Source organism: Cryptotermes secundus, unplaced genomic scaffold (assembly GCF_002891405.2).
Source record: "Cryptotermes secundus unplaced genomic scaffold, Csec_1.0 scaffold885, whole genome shotgun sequence".
Lineage (NCBI taxonomy): Eukaryota > Metazoa > Arthropoda > Insecta > Blattodea > Kalotermitidae > Cryptotermes > Cryptotermes secundus.
Genome location: NW_019731235.1, coordinates 268,366 through 292,644, shown reverse-complemented (window position 1 = coordinate 292,644; position 24,279 = coordinate 268,366). Strand labels below are relative to the sequence as shown.

At 39.2% G+C, this 24,279-nt stretch overlaps 1 protein-coding gene across 1 annotated transcript in view; it reads right to left on the bottom strand.

Moving 5' to 3' along the window:
* Positions 1-2,511: 2,511 nt before the first annotated feature.
* The window catches only part of LOC111866613 (glycine receptor subunit alpha-4), an 87,623-nt gene continuing 65,855 nt past the window's right edge, over positions 2,512-24,279 (bottom strand). The window contains exons 5-9 of the mRNA XM_023855734.2: positions 13,841-13,923; positions 7,578-7,724; positions 6,593-6,791; positions 5,554-5,986; positions 2,512-3,827 (exon numbers count right to left, since the gene is read on the bottom strand). Coding sequence (XP_023711502.1) covers positions 3,618-3,827; positions 5,554-5,986; positions 6,593-6,791; positions 7,578-7,724; positions 13,841-13,923 — 1,072 coding nt within the window. The 3' untranslated portion in view covers positions 2,512-3,617. The remainder of the gene's footprint in view (positions 3,828-5,553; positions 5,987-6,592; positions 6,792-7,577; positions 7,725-13,840; positions 13,924-24,279) is intronic.

Below are 24,279 nucleotides of genomic sequence, written 5' to 3'. Positions count from 1 at the left end.
GGGTTTTTATAGAGAATAAATTAATAATTTAATTTTTGTTCCTCACATTATTTGTCAACTTCTGATGATGTGTAGTGTCAAGTGAGAGGTGGTAGGGGGGAGAATATGATTGATATATAATCCTGGAATTTGGCCAGTTATATATACTGTGGAAAATCACAGAATGACAGTTCTGCTGGTCAAGATGTGAACTAGAAATCTCTAGATATGTTGATAGAATGGTGTCCACTACAATATCATATAATTTTTGGTGTGAGAAGTTGGAGAGAATTTTGAATAATGTTCTCTGATTTGTTCTAGTGTCACATTGTTTTAACTGACTGGTCTACTTTCATTAATGTGGGGTGTGTTCCTTTTTGATTTGCATTAGCTAGTATAATGGCTGTGAAATGCCACTCATTGGAACTTGAAGTAATTTCTTTGTGGGCATTGATGTAATATTTATATGTGGAAGTTTAGCGATGTGTTTGCATCATTTATTTTGAAATCTTTGAAGTGATTTTACATCATTATTATGACAAAAAGTATTAAGTAATATATCTATAATATGATTTGAGAAGTAAACATTTACTGTAGTTAAATCATGAACCATATGCTTGAAAATCATACTGTGGGGAGAAGTGCATCTCATACAGTGGGAAATATGGTAATTATTGAAACATTGGTAACATTGTAAAGTTAATCATTATATTAGGAATTTCCCAAAGTTTTTCATACATTTTAATCTCAAATAGTTACTACCATTATAAATTTAATCAGTGTATTAGGAATGTGCCAAAATCTTTTTTCCATGTTCATCATTAAAATAGTTCAGTTGATAGCACTGCAAGTTAATCATGTGAGGGGTGCCATAAGTCCTACATGTAGATCCCTAAAATAGTTGCAATTGACTTGTTGGTAAAGGTACACTTGTCTCTGTGCTTAATTGATTAAGCAATATACCATGATATATGGTGGAGTGGATGTATAGATCCATGTATTCTTGACCTTTACACTGGATAAAGGTGACTTTGGAGTTTTCGATAAAATACTGCAACATGCTACATATTATTACAGCACTGTTTTTTCATATGAAGGAAACATGTGGTATCCCTTCTCTTATACAGACATTTGTTTGATGGCGGTAGGATTCTCTTTATTGTACTATCATGAAATGTGGGATAGATTGATTGGAGAAGTGGACATTTAATGAACGTGAAGGTAGAAGATACAAAATTATTACACCATTTAATGTATCATTCTTATATTTAATTGAAGTATTAAAATGTTTGTTGAAGCATTTGTTGATTAGAAATTACAATTCATCTTAGAATGTAGCTTATCTCATGTGGACAGTACCATTTTCTTGATAATGAAATTAGATTTACTCGAAAATCATATATGGAGCAGTACACTATATACTGGAAGATAATAACTGTGAAAGAATTCATATCTTATGGTACCACACATTTTAAGAAGGAAGCACCAGTTTAAATTAATATATCAAAGTCAACATAACATGTTCACAAAACTAATAAAGCTCTAACTTGAATATTATTTCTGTAACTGTTAACAGTAAATAACAAGATTTTTCAGACAGCTCATAGACAATTTTTCTCTACTTAATGGTGATCAGCACTCAAAAATAGTATTTATGATCACTTACAAGCAACAGAAATCGTCTTTTGTATCCACATAAATGCAGTTTGGGATGTTAGCAAGAGTCTTTTTCTATGTGATCATGCTTCAAGTATTATATAAGGGTAAGAAAAGGAAAATACGTTACATCAAGAGTACTTACTACCTTCTGGGATGCTGAAACCACATTCCTTCACAAAAAGAAGTATCTTTTGAAAGAAATCGTGGATTGTACTGAGCATGCTACTCAATTAAATAACTGTCTACAATTCCACCCCAAACCTTAATGTTAACAACAGTTAATGATAAAAACTGAACTGAGCTGGAAAGAGAAATTACCTCTGGTTCAGTGACCACTGACACAGCCTCTTTGAGTTCCCAGCAGTTAGTAAATACTAAGGGTTTTGAATAGTTTGCAACAAAGTACCACTGCACTTCTGCATTATTCTTAGTACCCACATTAAACAAACATATTAGTATTGGGTTAATGATCAAGCTTCTGTCATGTCTTTTTGAATCTATTTCTGAATTATTAGGAATTATCACTAATGACATGCATTTGGTATTAGGCAGTTTAGAGGTGTTTGTAATTTGCAAAAAATTTGTATTATTATATCCTTAGTTTAATGAAACCTATACAGTACCATACCAGGGTACACGGTAGCGTATTTGGTTGAGGGGCAATGCTACAAGCCAGAAGGTTGAGGGTTCAAGTCCCGATGAGGTCATTGGATTTTTTTCAGTTGACCTAATCCTTCCAGCCGCACTATGGCCCTGGGGTCAGCCCAGCCTCTAACAGAAATGAGTACCAGGAATTAATTAAATAATTTTCCTGGGGAGTAAAGCGCATAAGGCTGACAGCCTTACTGTCATCTTTGAGGTGAGTGTCTAGATAATGTGGGGGCCTCAATGTCTCAGAACCCTATGGGCCTTCATGGCCTGTTACAGAAATAGCTTTACTTTTACTTGTACAATACCATACCATTCTCCTTTTCTTACCAGTACACTTATCAATCTAGCCATAATAGGAAGGAAGTGAAAGTGAGAGTCTACATTACGAGTATAGATCTGTAGATCTGTATCACACATTCATCAAGGAAAAAGTTGTAGCTCCTTTCTGTTGACACTTGCTTATTGAAGTGTGTGTCTTTGTACATTCTGCATCTGTTGGTGTTATCAGTATTGTTTTTATATGGGGATGTCAGTACTTCTACTGACAAAAGTGTGGAGCCTCCTTCCTAAATGTTTGCTGTGAACAGCCTAATGGCTGCATATACATCTAAATTGAGTACAGTAGGATTTGTACTAGTAGGTTTGGCACTTGATGGTATTTACAACAGTAATTAACAAGTTATTAAGATAATTATAATGCTACAGTATCTGTTTGCTGTGGTGCTCAAGAAGTCCCTTAAAATTAGTGTCCAAAGAAGGCACAGTATGGATTGTTACACGATAACTTCTGTGATGGTTGTGTCTTCTATAATGATCTACATTATGCTGTAAGATAATAGAAAATATTTTTCAAATGCTAAATTGACATTAATGTTTACTGGGAAAAATACTGTAGCTCAGATGAATTTAAGGAAACTCATTTGTTAGAACCCTATTAGATGCACATTCAAGCTTTGATTTCAGAGATGATTATAAAATTGCTAAGAGAAAATTCTCATTGAAATGTAGAAGAGTTTTAAATGTTATAAAATGAGTTTGATTACGTTATTACATTTTAAAACTTGAATGGCTGTTCTTTTAAACAACCGTATTATTTCTGAACAATGCATTCTTTTTTAGAGTTTCACTCTTGTAATAGAAGTGATTGAGGTGTCATCTGCTTTGCACAGAACCCACTATATAACACTGTTCTCCTAGTTCACTGATGGATCCTGGCATATGCATTCATTGCACACATCTCACTGATCCTATGGTAGACCATAATTCAGACTCTTCTTGTAGTGGTGGAAATGAACTGATTGTATTCTATAGCGTCTGAAAATCTCTGGTCAGACATTTGCACGTATTCTGGATTCACTCACATATGATATCCAATATATAATTGTGAAAAGCATGAAGCAAATAGGAAAAAGCACTAAGGAAACCTGATCCACCATTCCCCGTTGTGAACCACAGTAGAGAACCACATATTCGGCTACCATCCGGAACTTCCGTCTGGCCAGTGGTTCTGGCCCCTCACCGCCAGCAGCATGTTGATCCTATAATAAACAGACACACCATACATATTTCATATTCCTTATACAAATATGTGACTGTGTATGATACGCTCTCACATACAATAAAGAATTTCAAAGAATCTGTAGCAGAATTTTTGGTCAGCTAATTCTGGAGACTCCAAATTTTGCCTACAGCATTACAATCTGAATAGCAGGGAATCTTTTGATTAAAATAATAATGTATTACGTTTTCATTACAATTCGGAAGCAGCTAATGACATTAAAATAAAATTTGGCCCTGAGTTTATCACCGTGTCGTGAAGGCCTTCGTGGAATGAGAAGTTGAAGTTTCACATTTATAATACAAATCATTGTATTGAACGTGTCGTTCATGACGTAGTTGTGAGCACTGTTGGTTTGTGGCTGTGAGGTCCCAGTTCAGATGTTCGCTGGAGGCAATGTGTGCAGACTGAGATTCTGGTTGTCTGGTTGTCTAGGCAATGACAGAGATAACAGCCTCAAAAAAAGCTGTGATAGTCTCCCCCACATTCTTTCTAACTCCGTTGAAGCCATACATAATTCTTCCTGTTGCACTATGGCCATGGGGTCAAGTCAGCCTTTAACAGAAATGAGTACAAGGAATCTTCCTGGGGAAAGGGGGGGCGGTACATATGGCTGACAGCCTTATCATCTGTGAGCCAATTTTATAGGAAATGTGGGAGCCTCAAGTGTTTCACAAACCTGTGGGCTTCCACAGCCTGTTACAGGGATAGCTTTACCTTATAACCATCCTGTTATTTCTGCAATAGTTTGCAGAATGGTATTAAATGAAACAAAACTGTAACACTTTATAGGCCTGAATGTAAGAGGATCTCCAATTTTTCCAAGTTTAATGTTTTTAAGCATGGGAATATACAGTGCGTACAATCAAGTGCGCGCCGCGGCTGCAATTTGCCGTGAGTCATACCACCGCAGAACGGATGCAGTCGCGGGGAGTGTTGCAACTCCTCCCCGCGACTGCATCCGTTCTGCGGTNCCTAGAAAGAGCCCCCCCTGCCAGCTGGATAGAAGGCTGTACATGTAGCCAATTGAAATGATTAATTATGTATCTCTGCCTTGCTCCTTTAAAGTATATTTATTTATTCTTTTGTAGCCAGCCCTCTGCAGAATTGTTACACTTGTTTGACATACTGTAATGAAGATATGACTGCTCGTAACGTAATAACATTGAATGTTATACGGGAAACTTCACAGACTTTACTGATGGAAAGCGTCATGTCATTACAACATAGAATAAAACTTGTGTAGATTAGAAATATAAGATGTGTTATAAATACACATAACTGCAATAGAACAAACCAGACATAAGATGGAAGCATATTTACATGATAAGGTGAAAATTATCGAGATAGTTATGTGCATATAAGTGAAATTCATTATAAATATGAACATAAGATTTTCGTCTGTACCATTCACAGTAAGTGATAAGATTTCAAACGCATTACATTGTGTAGTGTACCTTATCACGGACAGACGTAAACTGGGGTGGAAGAACATGTTCTAATTTGAAGACATGTTTTTCATACATGATAATTGCGATTTTATATCCTACGTAACCTCATGTTAATTTATTAAATATAGGAATCTAGTGTTGCAAAGTTAATGATACTAGAGATATCACAATGCATGCTTTGAAATTATGAGTCGCTTGCTTAGAAAACTGATAAAGTGCAATTAATGGTATTGTATTGCTGTCATTAGAACTTACCCTAATTACTGTTGTTCGAGGTGAGGTCATCTCTTTTGCGTGGTGATCCTGTGTCTCTTCCTGGGGCATAATTTTACTGTTGCCCCCAAATAACCGTAAGTTATCCACTCTGTTGTTACTGACACGATGATGCAGCAATGGAGGTAATTGTGTGGGTCGATGGTGATTGGTAGTGTTGATGTTATTACTAGCTGCAGCAGCAGTAGCAGCTGCTGCTACTGCTGCTAATGTTGGATGAGCATTTTCATTGGGGCGTTCCCAAGTTGTTGCATTTATCCGCTCCAAGTCTTGTTTCTTGTGGCGCCAGTACTTGTCATAACGTATTCCAAACAGCACAACAAAATATTCCAGCAATGCAAAGAACACGAACAGTGTGCAGGATATGAGCCATACTTCAATGCATTTTAGTTCCAGTGCATTTGGCGAGTTATTTCTGTGAACAAAATGTTTGTTTATGTTTGAAATAATTTGTCCCAAATGCCATGCTTTCCTGAAGTGCATAACTACTTCCCTCTACCCTAGTTACTGATATGCTGCATCCTTTTAATAACAGTTATTTTATTTCTCAGGTACTATGGTTTTCTGCTGTAGTTGGTTAGTACTGTAAACAAAACACTGGTGTTTTGGAGAATGCTTTACATCAACCAACCCATAGTCAGATTTGCACCTGCACAGCTTTCCCTGTTGTCTAGTCTATAGTAACATATACGGATTAAAAATATTCCAGTAGTCAAGTAATATAAGAATCAAATATCTCACATATACATTAAATACCTCAAGATATATATTTTTTCTTACTTTTGTACCTAAATATTTTCATAATATAACTTTTGAGCGGGAATTTGTTCTAAATTAAAATTGAATATAGTCCTATTTTAAACAAATTAGTTTGTTAAAGCTTTGTTCACTGTACACTTATAAGAAGACTGGCCAGTGAGATATTTATTTGTGCTTTTTTATCAGTAGCAACCTGTTGAGTCATATCAGCTGCAGAACCCTTGTGGTGTTGCTGATTATGAGTTACAGTAAGCATATTCACCTTACTGTGTCAAACATGGTGACAAGAGAGAGAAGTGTAGTGACTAGGAGAACCATTCTGCCAGGCACCATGTCAGGAATCACCACAAAGCTTCCCCAAGACATAATGACAAACAGCGAACTTGGCAAATAGCTCTCCAGCAAGTAACTTCGCAACTCCCTCCTCATTATTATGTGCATTCTAGCAGTGGAGTGATTGCCTGTGACAAAAGAAGTCAGAAGTATTATTTCTGTTCATCTTGTTTTATATACAGGTTGATTCTAAATTATTGTTGGGGTTTACGTTCATAGGCCACAGGAACACCGACAATAATTAGAATCACCTTGCATTCTTTTAAGCTAAGCAGAGTTTGTGTCATTCATCTGGTTAGGACCAAATATATAAGTTTCACATAACACGTTTATTTTATGGATCTTCATAGCTTTTATTTAAAACATATTTCTAATTAATTCTTAATGAGATAAACCCTAAAATGTATTTTTGGCATATAAGAGAAGAGACACTTAAAATGCATTGAAGTGAATTTAAATTCACGCTTAGTACTATCTTATAATAGGAGTGTGTAACTTTGAGCTTACCCAAAATCTGTCAGAGACTCGAGATAAAGTTCATCTAGGCCCTTCAGTAAAGTTTCCAGTATATGGAGTTCCAGATTTTGTCAAGTGACCCGAAATGAGTCAAAGTTTGGCCTTAAGTAAAGTCCCGAAAATATGACTAAGAGCAGAGCAAAACCAAAATGGCCTAACAAATGTAGCATAGATCTGTTACACTGATTTTTACTGAAATAGTCCAAGTAGGACACGTAAATTAGTCCCCTTGCTTGTGGGCAGCGGATAATTCGATAAATATGACAAAACTAGTAGGTGGTGTTCAAAGTCATCCTTTTATTAACACAAAACAAATAGTAACTGATCACTAATGTGATGTGAAAGGCAAAATAATTTCTCAAACATTGTAGTATTCTGTCCACTTTGTATCCGACTACCTTCTCCATAGTGTATGATCTGGTTTTTGTCTTCCGTAGTGAAGGAGACGACGTACTTAGGTAGTCGATAACCATCCCCAAAGTCACTTGGCAAGCTTAGGGATGGGGAATGCCAACTAAAATTCATGGTTGACATGGTGTATTTATCTGGAAAAAAAAAAAAAAGACACAGGTTTGACTTTTCATTGGCGCTAATGAGTTGGAAAAATATGATTTATTCTCTTCTAAAATGAAGAAGGGAAAGGAACAAAACACAATGACGAAGTTTAGTAGCTCAAGTAGGATGATTAATATTGTGGTCTTCTGAGTTATGACACTTAATTGTTTGTTAGATAATTCAGCCTACCCGTGGGGTCGCTTCTCCTTTTTCCCCACTGATGGCTGTGATTGAGTGTTCTATCCTCCGTAACCCGTGTCTTCCCCAATGTCCATAGAACCAACTACTTTCGCAACTTGAATTGCTTGTATCTCGAAGGTGGAAACAGCATGTTACTCCGAAACATCGGTACCCAGTACCGTTCCATAATCCATAATACTGCAATATGAATGCTCACCGCTGAGAAACCTTCAGATCTTAAAAGCGGAAATATTTTTACGCTTCATATACTGAGGAGCAGGTAAAGGTTAAATGTGAACTCCCAGCAGATGCATAAAGCATAAACGATCACTGAAGGTCGCCGTGCAAGGGCCAGTCTAGGTTTACCCATTACGCATTCAAAGTAAACTCCCTGTGCTTTACTGACTAAACACCACGTCATTAAGACGTATGGGGGAATGGAGGTATGGCTCCATAATTCTTGACATCGGCTCTTGGTTGAAGCGAGTGGTTAGCTTCATGCACCGGCTGCGGAACCCCCGGGGAAAGAGTCGCAGGCAACAATAGGATAGGAGGCTTCGTGAACCCCATGGTCGGTATGAACGCTGAGGAGTACAGAAGGGTTCCGAACCTTTTTCAGTTTGCGGAGCCTTGAACGTTATACTGCGTTTTGCAGAACCTTGCGTAGGCGATTCTATATGCCGTCGTTCGAAGTAGGACCAGCATTACTAGCGAGAACTTTGATGTCATTATACACGTACATCATGATCTGCTGTAATAATTCAATTATTTATTTACTTAGGTGCTGATTTAGCAGGCCAAAGGCCAATTACAAAATAAGTACAAGTTAAAGAAACAAAACTTATTGTACACAAAAGACAAAATAAGGCAATTTGTATCCTTTAAATTATTATTATTAGTATTATTATTGACTCTAATTGGTCATTGCCGGTTGAACTCAGCACTTAAATCACTAACTCGCTCATGGAGCTGAGCCCTCCTTGAGAAGCTGCTCAAGAACTTCCCAGCGTTTTATGGAACCCGAAGATTCATGACCGTGTTCACAAGAGACCTCCACTGGTCCCTATCCTGAGCCAGATCAATCCAATCTATCCCAACCTCTCCCTCTAAGATCCATTTTAATATTGTCCATCTACCCACGTCTTGATCTTCTCAGTGGTCTCCTTCCTTCTGGCTTTCCCACCAATATCCTATATACATGTCTCCTCTCCCTCATTCATGCTACATGCCCTGCCCACCTCATTCTCTTTGACTCTTGATCATTCTAATTATACGTGGAAAAGAGAACAACTTATGAAGCTCCTCATTATGCAGTTTTTTTCCAATCCCCTGTCACTTCATCTCTCTTCGGTACAAATATTCTCAACACCTTGTTCTCAAACACCTTCAGACCAAGTTTCACACCCATACAGAACCGCAGGCAAAATTATAGCTTTGTATATTCTGATTTTTATGTTTTTAGACCGCAGACTCGAAGACAAAAGTTTCTGAACTGAATGGTAGCAAGCACTACCCGAGTTCAATCTCTTCTTAATTTCCTCCTAAATGAGTTTTGATTTGTTATCGTCGTTCCCAAATATCTGAACTGTGCCACTTTTTCAAAACATCTGTTACCTATCTTTATATTATGATTTTGCTCTGCATTTTGGTGACGAGATAACAACATATGCTTACTGTTCTTCGTGTTTACTTCTAGAGCAACCTCCATACTAGCGTCAATTGAAGTCTGTGTGTCTTTCTTTATGGTATCTATATTATCACCCAGTAGATTCACATCATCGGCATAGACCAACATCTGTTGTGTCTTATTTAATTTCAGTCCCACTTGGTTTACTTGAGATAAGGAATTTAATTGAATTATTATTACTTAATTGGTGCAATTACTTTGTCTTTATGAGGTGAGAAAAAGAGTTATATACAAATTTATTTCACATATAAGTAATATTTTAATAAATAAGAAAGTGCCATTATAAAATATAATTAAGATAAGCAGTCTTGGTCAGCACATGTTTTACTTCCACTGAGTTTCGTGAAGTTAGCAGTGCAGTAGCCTCTATATAGAATCACTGTCAGACTGTGATAGACTGAAATCCTTAGGGGGATATACTGACACGATAAATTTTGACATCAGAAAGTAGATTTCTAAACTAGTCAAATGCATTACATAGCATAAAACAACGTTCTACTTGCCGCCTACTTCTTGATAATTTCTTGTTTGGCTTACTTTTCGACTCTGAATGTGAAGGCAGTCCATCTGAAACGTCGGTTAACTTTACCGGAGTACATGGCGTTACATTCCAAAATACAGTCTTTAAAATAGTCACTGTGAGAACCTCAAAACAAAATACACTCTAGCTGGTCCACTGGTGACTTGAGTCCTGGGCTTCTTTCTCGTTCACTATAGTTAGTCCCTTTTATAAAAGTCAGGGTGTTTTATTTTAAATTTTCATCGCATTCCATCATGACGTTAGGCCTGTTTCTGGATCGTCGTTTGCTTTGTCCAATAAATTTTAGATTGGAATCGATCGGAAAATATGCGTCAAAATGTTATCCTGTAAATAAGTAATATTCAACTAGCGGTTAAAAAAAACATTTTTGTCACTCAATGTTGTGTTAGAATTAGTATTTACAAAGTAATAAAATTTAATTTTTGCCGACGTAAACAAACACGTGCTGTCTTTCTCGCTCAGTATTGTAAAGTCAATGTAGTGACTTTCTGTTCAAATTGCTTCTGTTTACACTCCGAGTAACACAATGGATGGTAGTGCAAAAAACGTAAATCTAGCATTTCCGGGGATTTTCATTTGTTCAGAATCATACATTATTTGAAAAGTGTCAGCTTTCAAATGTTGGGGCAAGAGATTGACAAATCGAAAAGAAAATTGCATTCTCTAACAAGTTTAGAGAAGATTAAATTCTGGGAATGCTTGCTGCTGTTTATTTTAGAAAGTAGTATATTTCCAGTTCCTAAATGAAAAACTGAAGATTAAACAAAATAAGAATAAATGTAATTTTGCCTTTTGTTTATATGGATGTATGTTATCTTAATGAAAGGGCACAGACTGAGGTAGTTTGGAAACAACGTTCTCAGGAGAATATTTGAATAGAAGAGGCTGGAAGTAGCAAACGACAGAGATAAGTGTACATTAGGTGCATTTGGGATTTCTTCTCTTCCTCAAACGTTATTCTTGCGATCATCTCAAGGAAGATACAGTGAATGTGAAACACGCATGGAAAATATGAGAATGCATGAAAATTTCAATCTGAAAACCTGAAGGGAAGATAATATTGATATGGATCCGAAATAAATAGGATGGATTTACCTAGCTCGGCATAGGGCCGATTAATGTCCTCTTGAGAATGCGACAGTGAGTCTTCGGGTTCCGTAAAAGGCGGGGAACTTCTTGACCACCTAATTGTCTACCAGTGGCCGCGCCATAGCTCAAGCGGTTAGTTGCTGGCTTTCCACAGCGGCGGCCCGGGTTCGATCCCGGGGTCTGGTCAAGTGGGATTTGTGGTGGAAAAAGTGGCGCTGGGGCGGGTTTTCTCCAAGTACTTCGGTTTCCCCTGTCAATATTCATTCCACCAAATTCTCCATCATCATAATCACCCGGGGCAGGCTACAACAGGCCAATCAGTGGCCGCCGTGCCGAGTGGACCCAGTTGGAATCCACCCCCCATGAAGCGAATTAAAAAAAAATGTATACCAGCTTCTCAAGAAGGACTGTTGGTGAATTTGTGTAACTAACTACAGTAACTACTTGTTAGTTTAATATTTATACTGAAGATTAATATTTTTGGAGCATGACGCCATATACACGTAGTTTGCTAGATAAGCACCCTCCAAATTCCACTACACCCAAAAAATACAGTAATATTCATTGCTACCTCCATGACAACTTCGAATATCACATATTTCAGGTATTTTCAGGCCCGGCACAAATCTGATTGCCTCTCCAGAGGACGATAAATTCCACCTCCGCCTCATTTGAAAACAGGTCAACTTTCTCAAAACATTATCGCAATTAACAACTCGAAATTTCTAGTCATTGCAGGATGAGACACGTGATTGGTGTCTGATTCTTAGGACGGTTTTATTTACATTGACTGCCGATTAATGATTACGATTTGAACGGAAGAGTAGGAGAAATTAGTTTCAGTTTAACAAAACTGTAAAATAAGGAGTTTTCCTTTCTACAGGATGCCGCCCCTAAAACTGTGCCAGCCACGCTCTCGCCCTTGTCCTGGCTAGGCTCTACAGAGGGAGATGTGAAATATTTGTCGGAGTATTTTTGACTGCTCTCTCTGTATGATGGCTGTGTTGGATTTACTGGCACATCCCCATAGTTCAATGCCGTACGTCCATATTGGTTTGATAATAGTTTTGTAAATTAGGATCTTGTTTTCCATTGTCAGTTTGACTTCCTGTCGATTAGCCAGTTTAATTCTTTGTTTTTCATTACTATCTGGTTTTTCGTTTTTTGGATATGCTCTCTCCACTTTAGTTTATTATCCAGGTGTAACCCTGGGTACTTAGCTGTGCTCTCTTGTGGTATTACGCTATTGTTGATTCGCACTGATGGACTGTCCCCATGCTTCAATCGGAATATTACATGCGGTGATTTAGCCTCATTTACTTTAACCCTCGATTTGTGCATCCATTGTTGAAGTTGATCGTAATCTTTAACATTCTTGTTTAAACATGCTTGCCATTGTTCATATTATCTGCACGTACTTAACTAAACACTGACGGACACAATTTTGTCGCTTATTTTTGTTCTGTTCTTGAAATGTTACGTGTAAGGAATCTGAGGTTCTTATGACTTTGGCAATGAAGAGTACTATCTTATGTTTCGGAGAAATATACTGCTTCCATATTCAGTGTAGAAAATAAGCTAAAATAGCAAGCTGCTCTACCCTGAAGATGGAATTTACTAGACTACACGACGTCATATTGCAGAAGAGCGGCTTTTTCTGGCGAGTCAGCGGGCTGCTTTTCAAATTCTCAGTAGCGACTTCAGTCCCTTTCTCTTGCCCACTTTCAGATGGAAAAGAAACGAAACTAGGCTTCAATACAAATATCTCATGTTTATGCAGTTAATTTTGCCTAGCATTGGCCCCAGGTGCACATGACAACCAACTGAACTAATTTTTATACCTACTCTCCATACAACGTGGGAAACTGTTACGTTCAAATTCAGCGCAAATCCATTTTCACGTAACGAATCTCGTACGTAAACCGGGTCTGACTGTGTAACCTTCGTACAGAGCTTATTTTACCTCCAATATCCGGTTAGTGTCTGGCTGCTAATAATCAGAGGTGCAGCTCCATACTTCAGAAACTTATTTTTTTACTATGCTTGTTTGCACATCTTGCGTTTACTTCTCACTATCATGTTTGAAAAAAAAATTTACGAACTGATATACATACGTTGATCTTAAATAAAGACGATGAGAGGGTGTTGGCTCAATTCATCTGTATCAAGATAAGGGTCAGTGGTAACCTCTTGTGAAAATGGTAATGAACCTTTTACATTGTGTAAGATTTGAGGCTTTCACGGCGGTGACTATGAAGAAACCAGTCTTCTGGGATTTGGCACCGTGTACATGTGGTGTGCTTTACCGTTTCTCACGGTGTTGTCGCTTGCAGAATTCTTATACTTTTTCTTCTACCCTGAAGATGGGGGCGATACGTTCCTCCGAAACGTCGGTTAACACCACATGTACACGGTGCCAAATCCCAGAAGACTGCTTTCTTCAACCTTTTACATTCCATAAAATTCTGGACATTTCTTGAACAACTGTTGTCTTCTCTACTAGGACTTCGATTCATTGAGTTGGTTAGTTCTTATGTTTACATTGTTTCTAGCATTTATTAGATAGACTCAGAAGACTGTATAACCATCTGGTAATGAAGTGTACTCACAGCTGCTGAAGTCAACAGCGCACTTCTGAACGTCCAGCGGGTACAGAACGAAATCCATATCACACTTGATGATCACAGAGGCACTGAAACACAAGACAGATACATATTACTTTAAATATCATAGTCCCTGGGGGTAAAGGGTTAAAGGGCCGCCGGCACTTAAGGCTGATAATCTCACTCTCATCTGTGAGCCGATTTTCTAGAAAATGTAGGATCCTCTCCGTCTCATAGCCCTATGGACCTCCATGGCCTCTTACAGGGATAGCTTTACCTTTCTTTGTAGTCCCAGCGGCAAGAGTCTTCTTTATCGTGTCTCACTGGAAGCATTAATATTACAACTCTGTGTGTTACTTTAAGTGCTGCCACTCTATACAAACGGGAGGAACATAAATGAGGGCCATCTCTCAAAAACTGTAGAAAGAAGGCGTATAAACATCCAGCGAATAGAAGACGAGGCAGGTAGTTGATGAAACTGAATATTTTATTGTTGAAGAGTTCCGTCTTCTGGGATATAATACCGTGTATCCGGCTGAAAATTAACCTTGTTTTTTACTACACCCGTTTACACATCTTGAGTTCATTTCTGACTGTGATCTTAGATATATTTTTGTTATTTTCTAATACTCTTCATAATCATAGCTGTGAGACCCTCAACGATAAAGGTCGTCCCGAAATCATGAGGGAATGTTCATGTTATATAGTACATGCAAGTGGGCTTTGGTTATTTCCTCGCCTTCGCTTTGTTCGAGGAAAACGAGTATGTCTTCTCATACCGAAAATCTATGGTCAACTATAGAGAAGTTTAAGTGGGATTTTTGGTGGACAGTTTTATTGAAGCAGGGTTTTTCTCGAATGTTTTGGTTACTCCTTGACAACCAGTCCTTTGACATTCGCCACATATTTATCGAACTGTGACGCGTCACGGATACCATCTGCCAGCTTATTATGATAACCTGGATCCTAAGTTTGGGCTTCGTGTCTGATCTCGCACTCCTCTTTTTGAAGGCATTAGGTAACATCGACGTTCTAAACCTTTGAGTTCCAACTTCAATATTCGGGTTTCTACATGCCATAGATACTGAAATTATCACAGACGACATAGACTGTACTATTGACTAAAGAAGTACGTTCTATTTAAAATTGAGATATTTATGAAATATGTTGTTAACATTTTCAAAGAAATGGCTGTGCCAACATTTATGTGTGGGTCAGAGTGGCGAATCCTAAACTAAACAAGAATAGAGCCGAGCTGAGAGAGTTACACTGACTCGGCTATCTCTACTCAATTTAGCAATGAAACAGACAATAACTAAGCAAACTTAACATCGTCGACAAAATAACTAAATGTCGAAAAATCAGTTCCATCACTTGCAAATAATTTCTGAAAGCGGATTTGTCAGAAAATGTTATAGTATACCTAGTATACACCAAAAGGCAGAGATGAAGTGCATGACATACCAGAGGGGTGGTAAACAAAGAGGGTAGCATATGGGGGAGTGGATATATAGATTCACATTTTCTTGACCTAGGCACTAGCTGGAGGTGAGTGGTTAGCAACTATGCTCCCGGGGAAAGAGCCCCCGGTACCCGTTGGATAGGAGTTTGGGTGGACCCCGGAGCCGGTCTGGATGACTTGGAGAAGAGGAAATTCTTGACCCTACCAGGAATCGAATTACGACCCCTCAGTCTTCCAGCCCGTAACCAGTCGCTATGCTGACTATGCTACCCCTGCTGCTTACCAGATGAGAGGGCCAGTTAGTATTTTGACCTTGCAGACTGAAGAGTCTAGTATTAACAGGAGATAATTTTGATGATGATGATGATGATGATGATAATGTAATCGTAAGTTTTATTTGTTTGTGCCACTCTTTAGAGGAGGATAGCTCAGTCAGTATAGTGGCTAGCAACGGATTAGACAGGTGGCGAGCATTACCGAGTTCAAGCCACCATGCAAGAGAATCAGACTCATGTCCGGTGGCTTCCACTGGCTCTGTCCGCGAAGGTAAAATAGTAGGGTGGGCATGGGGGTAAATATGACTACTAGCTTCCATATATTGCAATGGTAAGGAATCGCTGGAGCTATAGACCTTTGGACTTTGTTTATCATTCGGAATTCTTAAAAAAAAGAGACAAGATAACATTTCGGAAACTGGATCTGTTTCCGTCCTGAGATGAAGTGGAGACACCTAGTCTGTTGAGTCATCTAGAATGAGTTAACCTCAATCACCGAACAACTTATATCAAGGTCAAGGTCAAGGTCATGTTACAACTGACGGTCGGTCAGTCTGTCTGTCTTGGTGTCGAGCCCCAGCTGGGGCTCATGACCAGATATTTCTTTTGAATGAAAGTTACTGTCTTGTCTATGTGTAGCGCCCTCTCTGACGAGAGGTCGGGTCTGTCATTTATTAGTACAACTTATGTCACTATAACTACAGCTACATAAATAACCGAGACCAGTCTCTGTCAACGGAAGATAGCAAGAAAATGTTCAATAAAAATTGCGATAAAGAACACACAGACTTGAAACTAAGATAAGAAAAGGGTTGGAAATTTTATACAACAAACCTAGGCCAACAACAAAGTCCACGAAAACCATTACAAAGGATTACTCGTAATTGGAGAATTTTATATTGTGAAATAATTTGTGCCTACCCCTAGCGCCATCTATGGAATGAGAACGGAACCCTCGGAACTAGAATACATGAAGAATCTGTCATCATACTGATTTTTGCTGTCAGTTGCTAACCTCGTGGCTGATAACGGAAATCCAAATAGGAGAAAGGTCCAGATTGGGTTGACTGATCGGATAGTTTAAGCATGCTATATGGGCCGATTCCATTAGAATCTACAAGCAAAGCTAAATTTGCTCTACTTGTCTGGCACTGAAGATAAAGAGAATGTGATCATCGGAAACGTCTATGAACTCCTACCATCCAACAATAGCCACCTCTGTGAGAACCTTACGAGACACAGGCTTATCAAACTATTTCCTCTAAGTACGTGCACTAGGAGTGGAGGGCTGTTTGTGGTCCGCGAACCTGGAATTGTCCGGTCATGGGTTCGACGCAATAAGTAATGCGTTTTGTACTGGGCATATGGTAGGCCTTGACAATACAATATACTGAGCTATGCCAAACTTGTGAGCTCAGTCGGTAATCCTTCTGTCTTACGTTTTGGTGGTGCCCTGTCGGATTCTTGGCCGGGGCACTGATTTTCCGAACTGTTCCGTAGTTTTCCTACGTCACTCTACCACTCGATGGTACATAGCATGAGAGACTGCCAGCGTCGTTAAATAAACGGTAGATACAAAAACTCTGAGTTAGACTGAGTCCTGATGGGAGACTGTATAATGTCTGTATCCATTTAGTACAACTTTTCTTTCCGTCTGTGGGAACAGTGCAACATTCATTGTGAAAAATCCGACCGTGTTTTCAACGTTAAGAGATATAGCTCTGCCTGTAATGCAAAGGGACAGCGAAAAGAAGTGAAGCTGCGACCCGAGAGGGGAAGGAAAAGGAACAAGCGAAGTTTTGGAACATTTCAATGCCCGTCCCTATTCAGAAAGAGAGCCACCTTTCGAGACAGAGGGTCAATGATTCTCCAGTCAGTGGAGTGACTACTTATGAAATGGGCACTTGTGGTTAAATTTCCTTCAGGTTCGCTGGTAATTTATTTCTTCGCTACCGCGCCCAGATCCGCTCTGTGTCATTACGGGCTCCTTCGAACGGGAAAACAGTCGGGAGCTTGAAGAATGAAAGTCATCACTTGTCTTTACCTAAAACAGAACCTCAGAATACATGGAGGTCTAATACCACGCCCCTTCTATGTTTTGTGGCGTGAATCCTAACCACGGGGACAAATGCACTTTTACTAATGTCCTGACATTGGTTTGCGGGATTTCGCAATGAGTAAAAAATACCTGACGTCGGTTTCAATGGAGGAATATCGGATTACCATAGCTACTAATTACTAGGACTTTAGTGGAATTTCGGTCGATTAATTTTGCGACAAAAACTAGGATGAGTTTTGAAATCGATACAGCAGAAATTACTTAGTCCTATATTGTTAAATTAAATTGTTCTTACATCTCTCTAATTAAAAGTCTTGCGGAAGTTATTCAATTACGTAAAATACCCACGAAACTTCGCCAATTAGAAATATCCGAACTCGCAGTTTCTATTGTTAGCAGTGAAAGTATGAAGATTCTACTTTCTGGTCGATGTTCGTTTTGTATGATACGTAATTTTACACTTGGTGGGGTACCAATGGACCTACTGCTGTCAGAATAATGGAATGTTCTTCAAATTGCGGCCTCATGCTGGCACTCCTACATAATTTACAAGAAGAATGGAAAGGTGTAACCGAGCAGGTTGCTTCCCTTGCATTCTGGAGGCGTTCGTTTCTTCATTCCCATTGAATATCTGCTATCCTGACTGAGATTTATTTCGTGGTGTTACTCCGTTCCTCCAGAAAATTACCTGGATAGCCCAAGATCGCCTAATTCCAAATCTTTCCCAATTCATTGTTCACCTATTATTCGAAAATTCTTAGCGCCTTAAAGCAAAGCATAAAATAGTACTACTGTAATGAAGTGAAGGTAAAGGCAAAGTTCTCTCTGTACTTAACTAATTAAGCACTACGCCATGAAGACGTATGGGGGGAGTTGATATATATAGACCCATATTTTCTTGACCTCGGCACTAGCTGGAAGTGAGTGGGCAACTTCACGTCGCGTCCGCTTTACCCCGGTATCCATTGGATAGGAGGCTGGGTGGGCCCGAGAGCCGGTCTGGACGCCGTGGAGAAGAGAGAGTTCTTGACTCTAACGGGTCTCGAATTCAGACTCTTCCGTCGTCCAGCCTATGGCCAGTCGCTATATCGACTACCCTATCCCGGCTCCCAGTAAAATTAAGTACACGTTACTCAGCTGCGCTGGTTCCAGATTTATTTCTACAGATTTGATGTTCATTTGTTTTAAATTTAAATACTATTCTTAAGTGTATTCATTTTATAGCCTATTGAATCCATATGGCAGATATGAACCTTAACAGTTCGAACCTAACAACAACCTGCCTGTCTAGTATTTGTAATGACGACGCACTGTGTTTACTGTGAGAATTGAGTGTTTTTATATAATGGATGTACTGTAGAATGTAAAATATATGATATTCGAAACTGGGGGGGGGGAAAAAAAATATTTCTCGACGTGTTCTCCACCAACATTGAAACCTTCTCAATTACTGGGGGTTCGGACTTTGTCCATCGTCCGGTATCTAGAAACTAGAAAACGCAGCGTTTCGGAAACTGGATCTCTTTCCATCCTCAGGTGAGAGGGGAGACACATACTCTGTTGGGCTCCTAGGAAGAACTAACCTCAGTCCCTGTGGTTCAGTGATTGAGGTCACCGCTTTCTGAGGGACCCAATAGTGTAGGTGTCTCCGCCTCACCTGAGGACGGAAATAGATTCCGTTTCCGAAACAGCGTGCACTTTAGAATACCGGACGATGGACGAAGTCTAAAAACCTAGTAATTGCGAGTATGTAACAGAGTTAAGTGTGCTAGAGTTATGTCGCATGCCTGACAGCAAAGGGTAATAGTTTTCTAAGCCGAACAATAATATGTCGCTGCTTCTGTCATTCCTAGAAACTAAATATAGTTCTCGTTGTAGGTAAACTTTCACGGACTTCAAGGTCGTATTATTATCACCGCCGTGAGATTCATCTTGCTGCAGTTAAGTGTAGAGTTATCGGTTTGCGTGGTATGAGTAATGATCTTTTGCTGACAGACGTAGATGGCTGCATGTGCCCCTGAAGCCCCGGTTCTGCAATCAGTCAAACACGCAAGAATTAATCTGTTTGCTTCTAGGGGAAAAGTATTGTTTCTGTCAGAATTCTGTTTAGAATTCCTGGACACACTATACAGATGTTTCTTCACTCGCTATTGATACACGAACACTGGTCTGACGTGGTGCATTCTATTTCTCAGAGAACGCCAGCAAATCTCTTTTTCCGAGAAAAGTTTAATTTTAAATAGTGACAACTTTCATAATGGAATCACCAACTCCAGAAGTAATGACGTTCTCTATAGAACTATCACAATAGAAAGAACAATCTTAACAGACGGAACTGAGTTTCACGATTAAATTAATGGAATTATTTGACAGTCTGTTGTCGCCTCGCTTACTTTCGAAAATAGAGAATGTTTATGATATTGCAGGTTATTTTGTGTGGATTCGAAACATGGTCCTATACTGTTACAAGGACAAATTATCTATCTATCTATCTATCTATCTATCTATCTATCTATCTATCTATCTATCTATCTATTTATCTATCTATCTATCTATCCATCCATCTATCTATCTATCTATTATCTATCTAGTATCTATCTATCTGTCTATCTATCCTATACACATTCTGTAGACCCCTTGGACCTGGGATCAGCCCGTCGTGAAGTCACTGCCCACATACAGGACTACACAGACACACAGACACAGAATAAACGCACACAGTCATACATGCCTCGGGTTGGGTTCGAACCCACGATCCCAATGTTCGAGCGGGCGAAGACGATTAATGTCTTAGATCTCACGACCGCTGTGGTCGGCATCAGAGAGACAAACAATACGTATAAACTCTATTTGAAAAAAAAATACCACAAGGGAAATATTTGAACCTATTCCAGAGTAAAGGACTGGGGAATTGATTAAACCGCATAACATTATGGATATAAATGAACAATAAGTACAGCCTATTTTTAAAATATGTGGCAGCTTCGTCTTTCCAATATTTTTTTTTTTTCACAGATTGACAGTGTAGTTGCCACTAATAAGATATGTATAATATTAAGTTTTAGTGGGCCAGACTGTCAAAAAATCGCAGCTTATGAAATTCTTTCCTAACAGAAATCTCCTTTGGAAGCCTCATTGGCACATATTACCGGTATGTACATATTGCGATTCAGGTAGCTTGAACATTTACAATCGCATGTTTGGACCCTTTGAGGAAGTTATCCATTCTTGATAGAATTTCTTATGAGAGTTCATGTAAGAGCAGGTTGTATTACATCGTTCAGTTAGGATCCTATGAACACAGATATACAGAAACTATTCATTTCACCAAATAAAGAACTAAATACAAAATGGTCTTAAATTCAATGACGTATCCATAGAATTCTATCTTCTGGGATATAATGCCGTGAATCAGTTGAAAATCAACTGATACTTCGGAGGAACATGTCCTCTCAGTCTTTAGGATCAAATAATAAGCCAAGAAAGAAATCAAAGTAAAGCCTGCTCCATTTGCAATCTTCTTCATGCTTGTTTCTTACTTGGCTTATTTTTCGATCGTGAAGATGGAGGCGAAATATTCCTGCGAAATGCCGACTTTCAACGGACTACACGGTGTTACATCCAAGAAGATAGAAATCTTCATAGCCGCTGCTGTGAGATCCTAAAATTTTATACCTGCTTTTTCTTTTACCGTGCGCTGACTTTGATAATCCTGACACAACTTATTTGGGCAAACTGAACACCTGCTCACGCTTTACGTTTGCCATTCACCCCAAATTCTGTCACAAATAGCACTTAATTTGATATGTATTATGACGTAAGAGAATGCAAGTAGTGTGGAGGTAAGGACATAACACTCTGTGGACATTCACTCTCTGAATCATGTAACATGGCCGAGAATCTGATAATTTTATCTTTTCAATAAAATAGTTCATCTGATAGATTTCTAACTCCGAACGATCACAAATTTCTAATTCATTGTACCTCCAGATACTCCTGAAAGTAAGCAGCATGCTTAAAAACACACAAACTCCGTGGCTTTACTCCGTAAGCGAACTATACCGACTGAGCAACCGCCGCGTGTCGGTGAAGTTAGTGCCAACTTTAGCGGATAGAGGGTATTGCGTGATCAGCGCGACAAATCCTCACGGCCGTTAATTTCGGTTTTCTAGATCGGAAATCAGCATACTTACTTGTCTAATTATTGATATCGACAAACAGGCTCATTTTAATATCCTCGAACTGACAGTTTGTGAAAGCCGTGGGGTACCGAACACTGGAACACGACTTAAAATTATGTGTTACATATTAATCAAATGAAGTAATTACGTCATTCGATGATTTTTTTTCCTTGTCACTACAGCCCCAGTGGGCCTAGGCCTACCTCCATGAACTTCTCCGTTCACTTAGGGTTTTCTAGATCTTACACGTTCGGTAGGCCTCAACCTGTACACAAACATAGAAAAACGCAGACACACAAACAAAACATCCATGCCCTGAGTGGGAGTCGAACCCACGATCCCGGTTTCCAAGCGAGCGAAGACAGTACATGCCTTAGACCGCTCGGCTACCGTGACCGGCCATTCGATGATTTTTTTCCTTGGCAATACAGCCTCAGTTGGCCTAGGCCTACCTCCATGAACTTCTCATTTCACCATTCGATGATTTTTTTTCCTTGGCACTACAGCCCCAGTGGGCCTAGGCCTACCTCCATGAACTTCTCCGTTCACTTCGGTTTTTCTAGATCTTAGACATACGGTAGGACTCCTTGGGCGGGTGATCAGCTCGTCGCAAGGCCTCTACCTGTACACAAACACAGAAAAACGCACACAAACATCCATGCCCTGAGTGGGATTCGAACCCACGATCCCGGCTTCCGAGCGAGCGAAGACAGTGCATGCCTTAGACCGCTCGGCTACCGTGACCGGCCCATTCGATGATTACCTACTGATATTTTCTTTCGATAAGATGCTAATTGCTTTCCTATACCTCTCTGTAGTCAAAATTGAGCCAGAGTTTGTTTAAAGGAGTTTCTATTTCACAAAATTATACAGTTCTAGAATCCGTATGTGAGAGGTTCAGTTTTACAACCGCAACATTTCTCTATAAGCTTAAGTGTACCGATGCAAATGTACCTTCCCTTACTTTGCACACTACATACAGAACAGGCTGACCTCCGAAGAGGAGTGTCCTCTGGGCAGGTTTAGCTTCTCCTTCCGATCTGCATCTTGACCTTACTGTTAAGTTTTCTCTCGCTAGGTTCGGAATATTCACATTCACATTTGTCTCAGACTTTCCGAACATTTTCCATGTTGTCTTTCTGCCATATTTTCTTAGGACATCCTTTGTTCTCTATCCCCTGTACATGCCTAAGTCAATTGAATTTTAAATCTATTATTCCTTTTCGGGCGTTTATTCTTCAGCTGTAACGGATCAGGCTCCTCGACCTGGATGTTGTATCGACCCATCACCAGACTTGAACCCACAAAGGACAAGATAACACTGAGTAACCCTGATATCTGGGCTCCAAACGGAATTTGACCCACAATCCCATTTCAACAGCGGTCCATGGTCACCACTACCGTGACCGTTCTGCTATTGTGATCGACTGCTTCTTATCTTGTCTGACATACATTTGGTCATGACTGACTAATAATAACTTATTAATTATTCATTTTATAATCACCATGAATTAATGAATGAATGTATAAGGGGTGGACTTTCTCGGCCCTTGCACCGCGACCTACAGTGATCTATTGTGCTTCCTCTTTTGATTATCCCCTCAGCAGTCCCGCGCTTCGAATGAAGCATAGGATTTTGTACGTTATAATTACCATAATGTGCATTCTATTTAATGGAAATGTAACAATAATAGTTACGCGCTGTGCAAAAGTAGAGCCTATATTGTCGAGAACGTTATCATGTAATAAGCCAAAAATAAAAGATAGTAAATAATTACATTTCTAACATCAGACTCGGAGTTAGCCGAAGTACAGTGTCTTCCGTTCAAACCTCCCACAATTTAATTAATCATTGCGAACAAACTGTGATAAATTAAGGATTATAATTAACACTAGAAGAAAGAAAAACTCAAATAATTATATTTCATGAATTTGAAGTTGAACTCTCGCTCACTACACAGCGCTACGTTCGCATGAAACAAAATGGCGACTCCACAGCAGCATGCACAAACAGTAGCGTGGTATGCGGAAACAAAATCAATAATTTCAGTTCAAAGAAATTACCGACGAGAGTATGGAAGAGATGCACTTGATAGGAAAACAAGGTATGGTTCGAGAATTCTCTGGCGACTGGAAGTGTTCTAAAACAATCTCGGGGAGCTCGTCGAAGTATTTCTGAAGAGAAAGTGGAAGAAATTCGAGCGGGGTTTAAGAGAAGCCCGAGAAAATCAGTTCGCCAAGCATCAAGACAATTCTACGTGCCGCCAACAACAGTGCATTGAGTGCTGCATAAGCGGCTTCGTTTACATCCTTACAAAGTGCAAATTGTTCAACAACTGAAGCCAGACGACAAGCCGTGTCGACAGGAATTTGCTATCGAAATGCTGGATCGTATCGACACGAGCCCTCAGTTTCTTGGTTACATCTTGTTTTCAGACGAGGCTACATTTCATCTCTCAGGGTTTGTC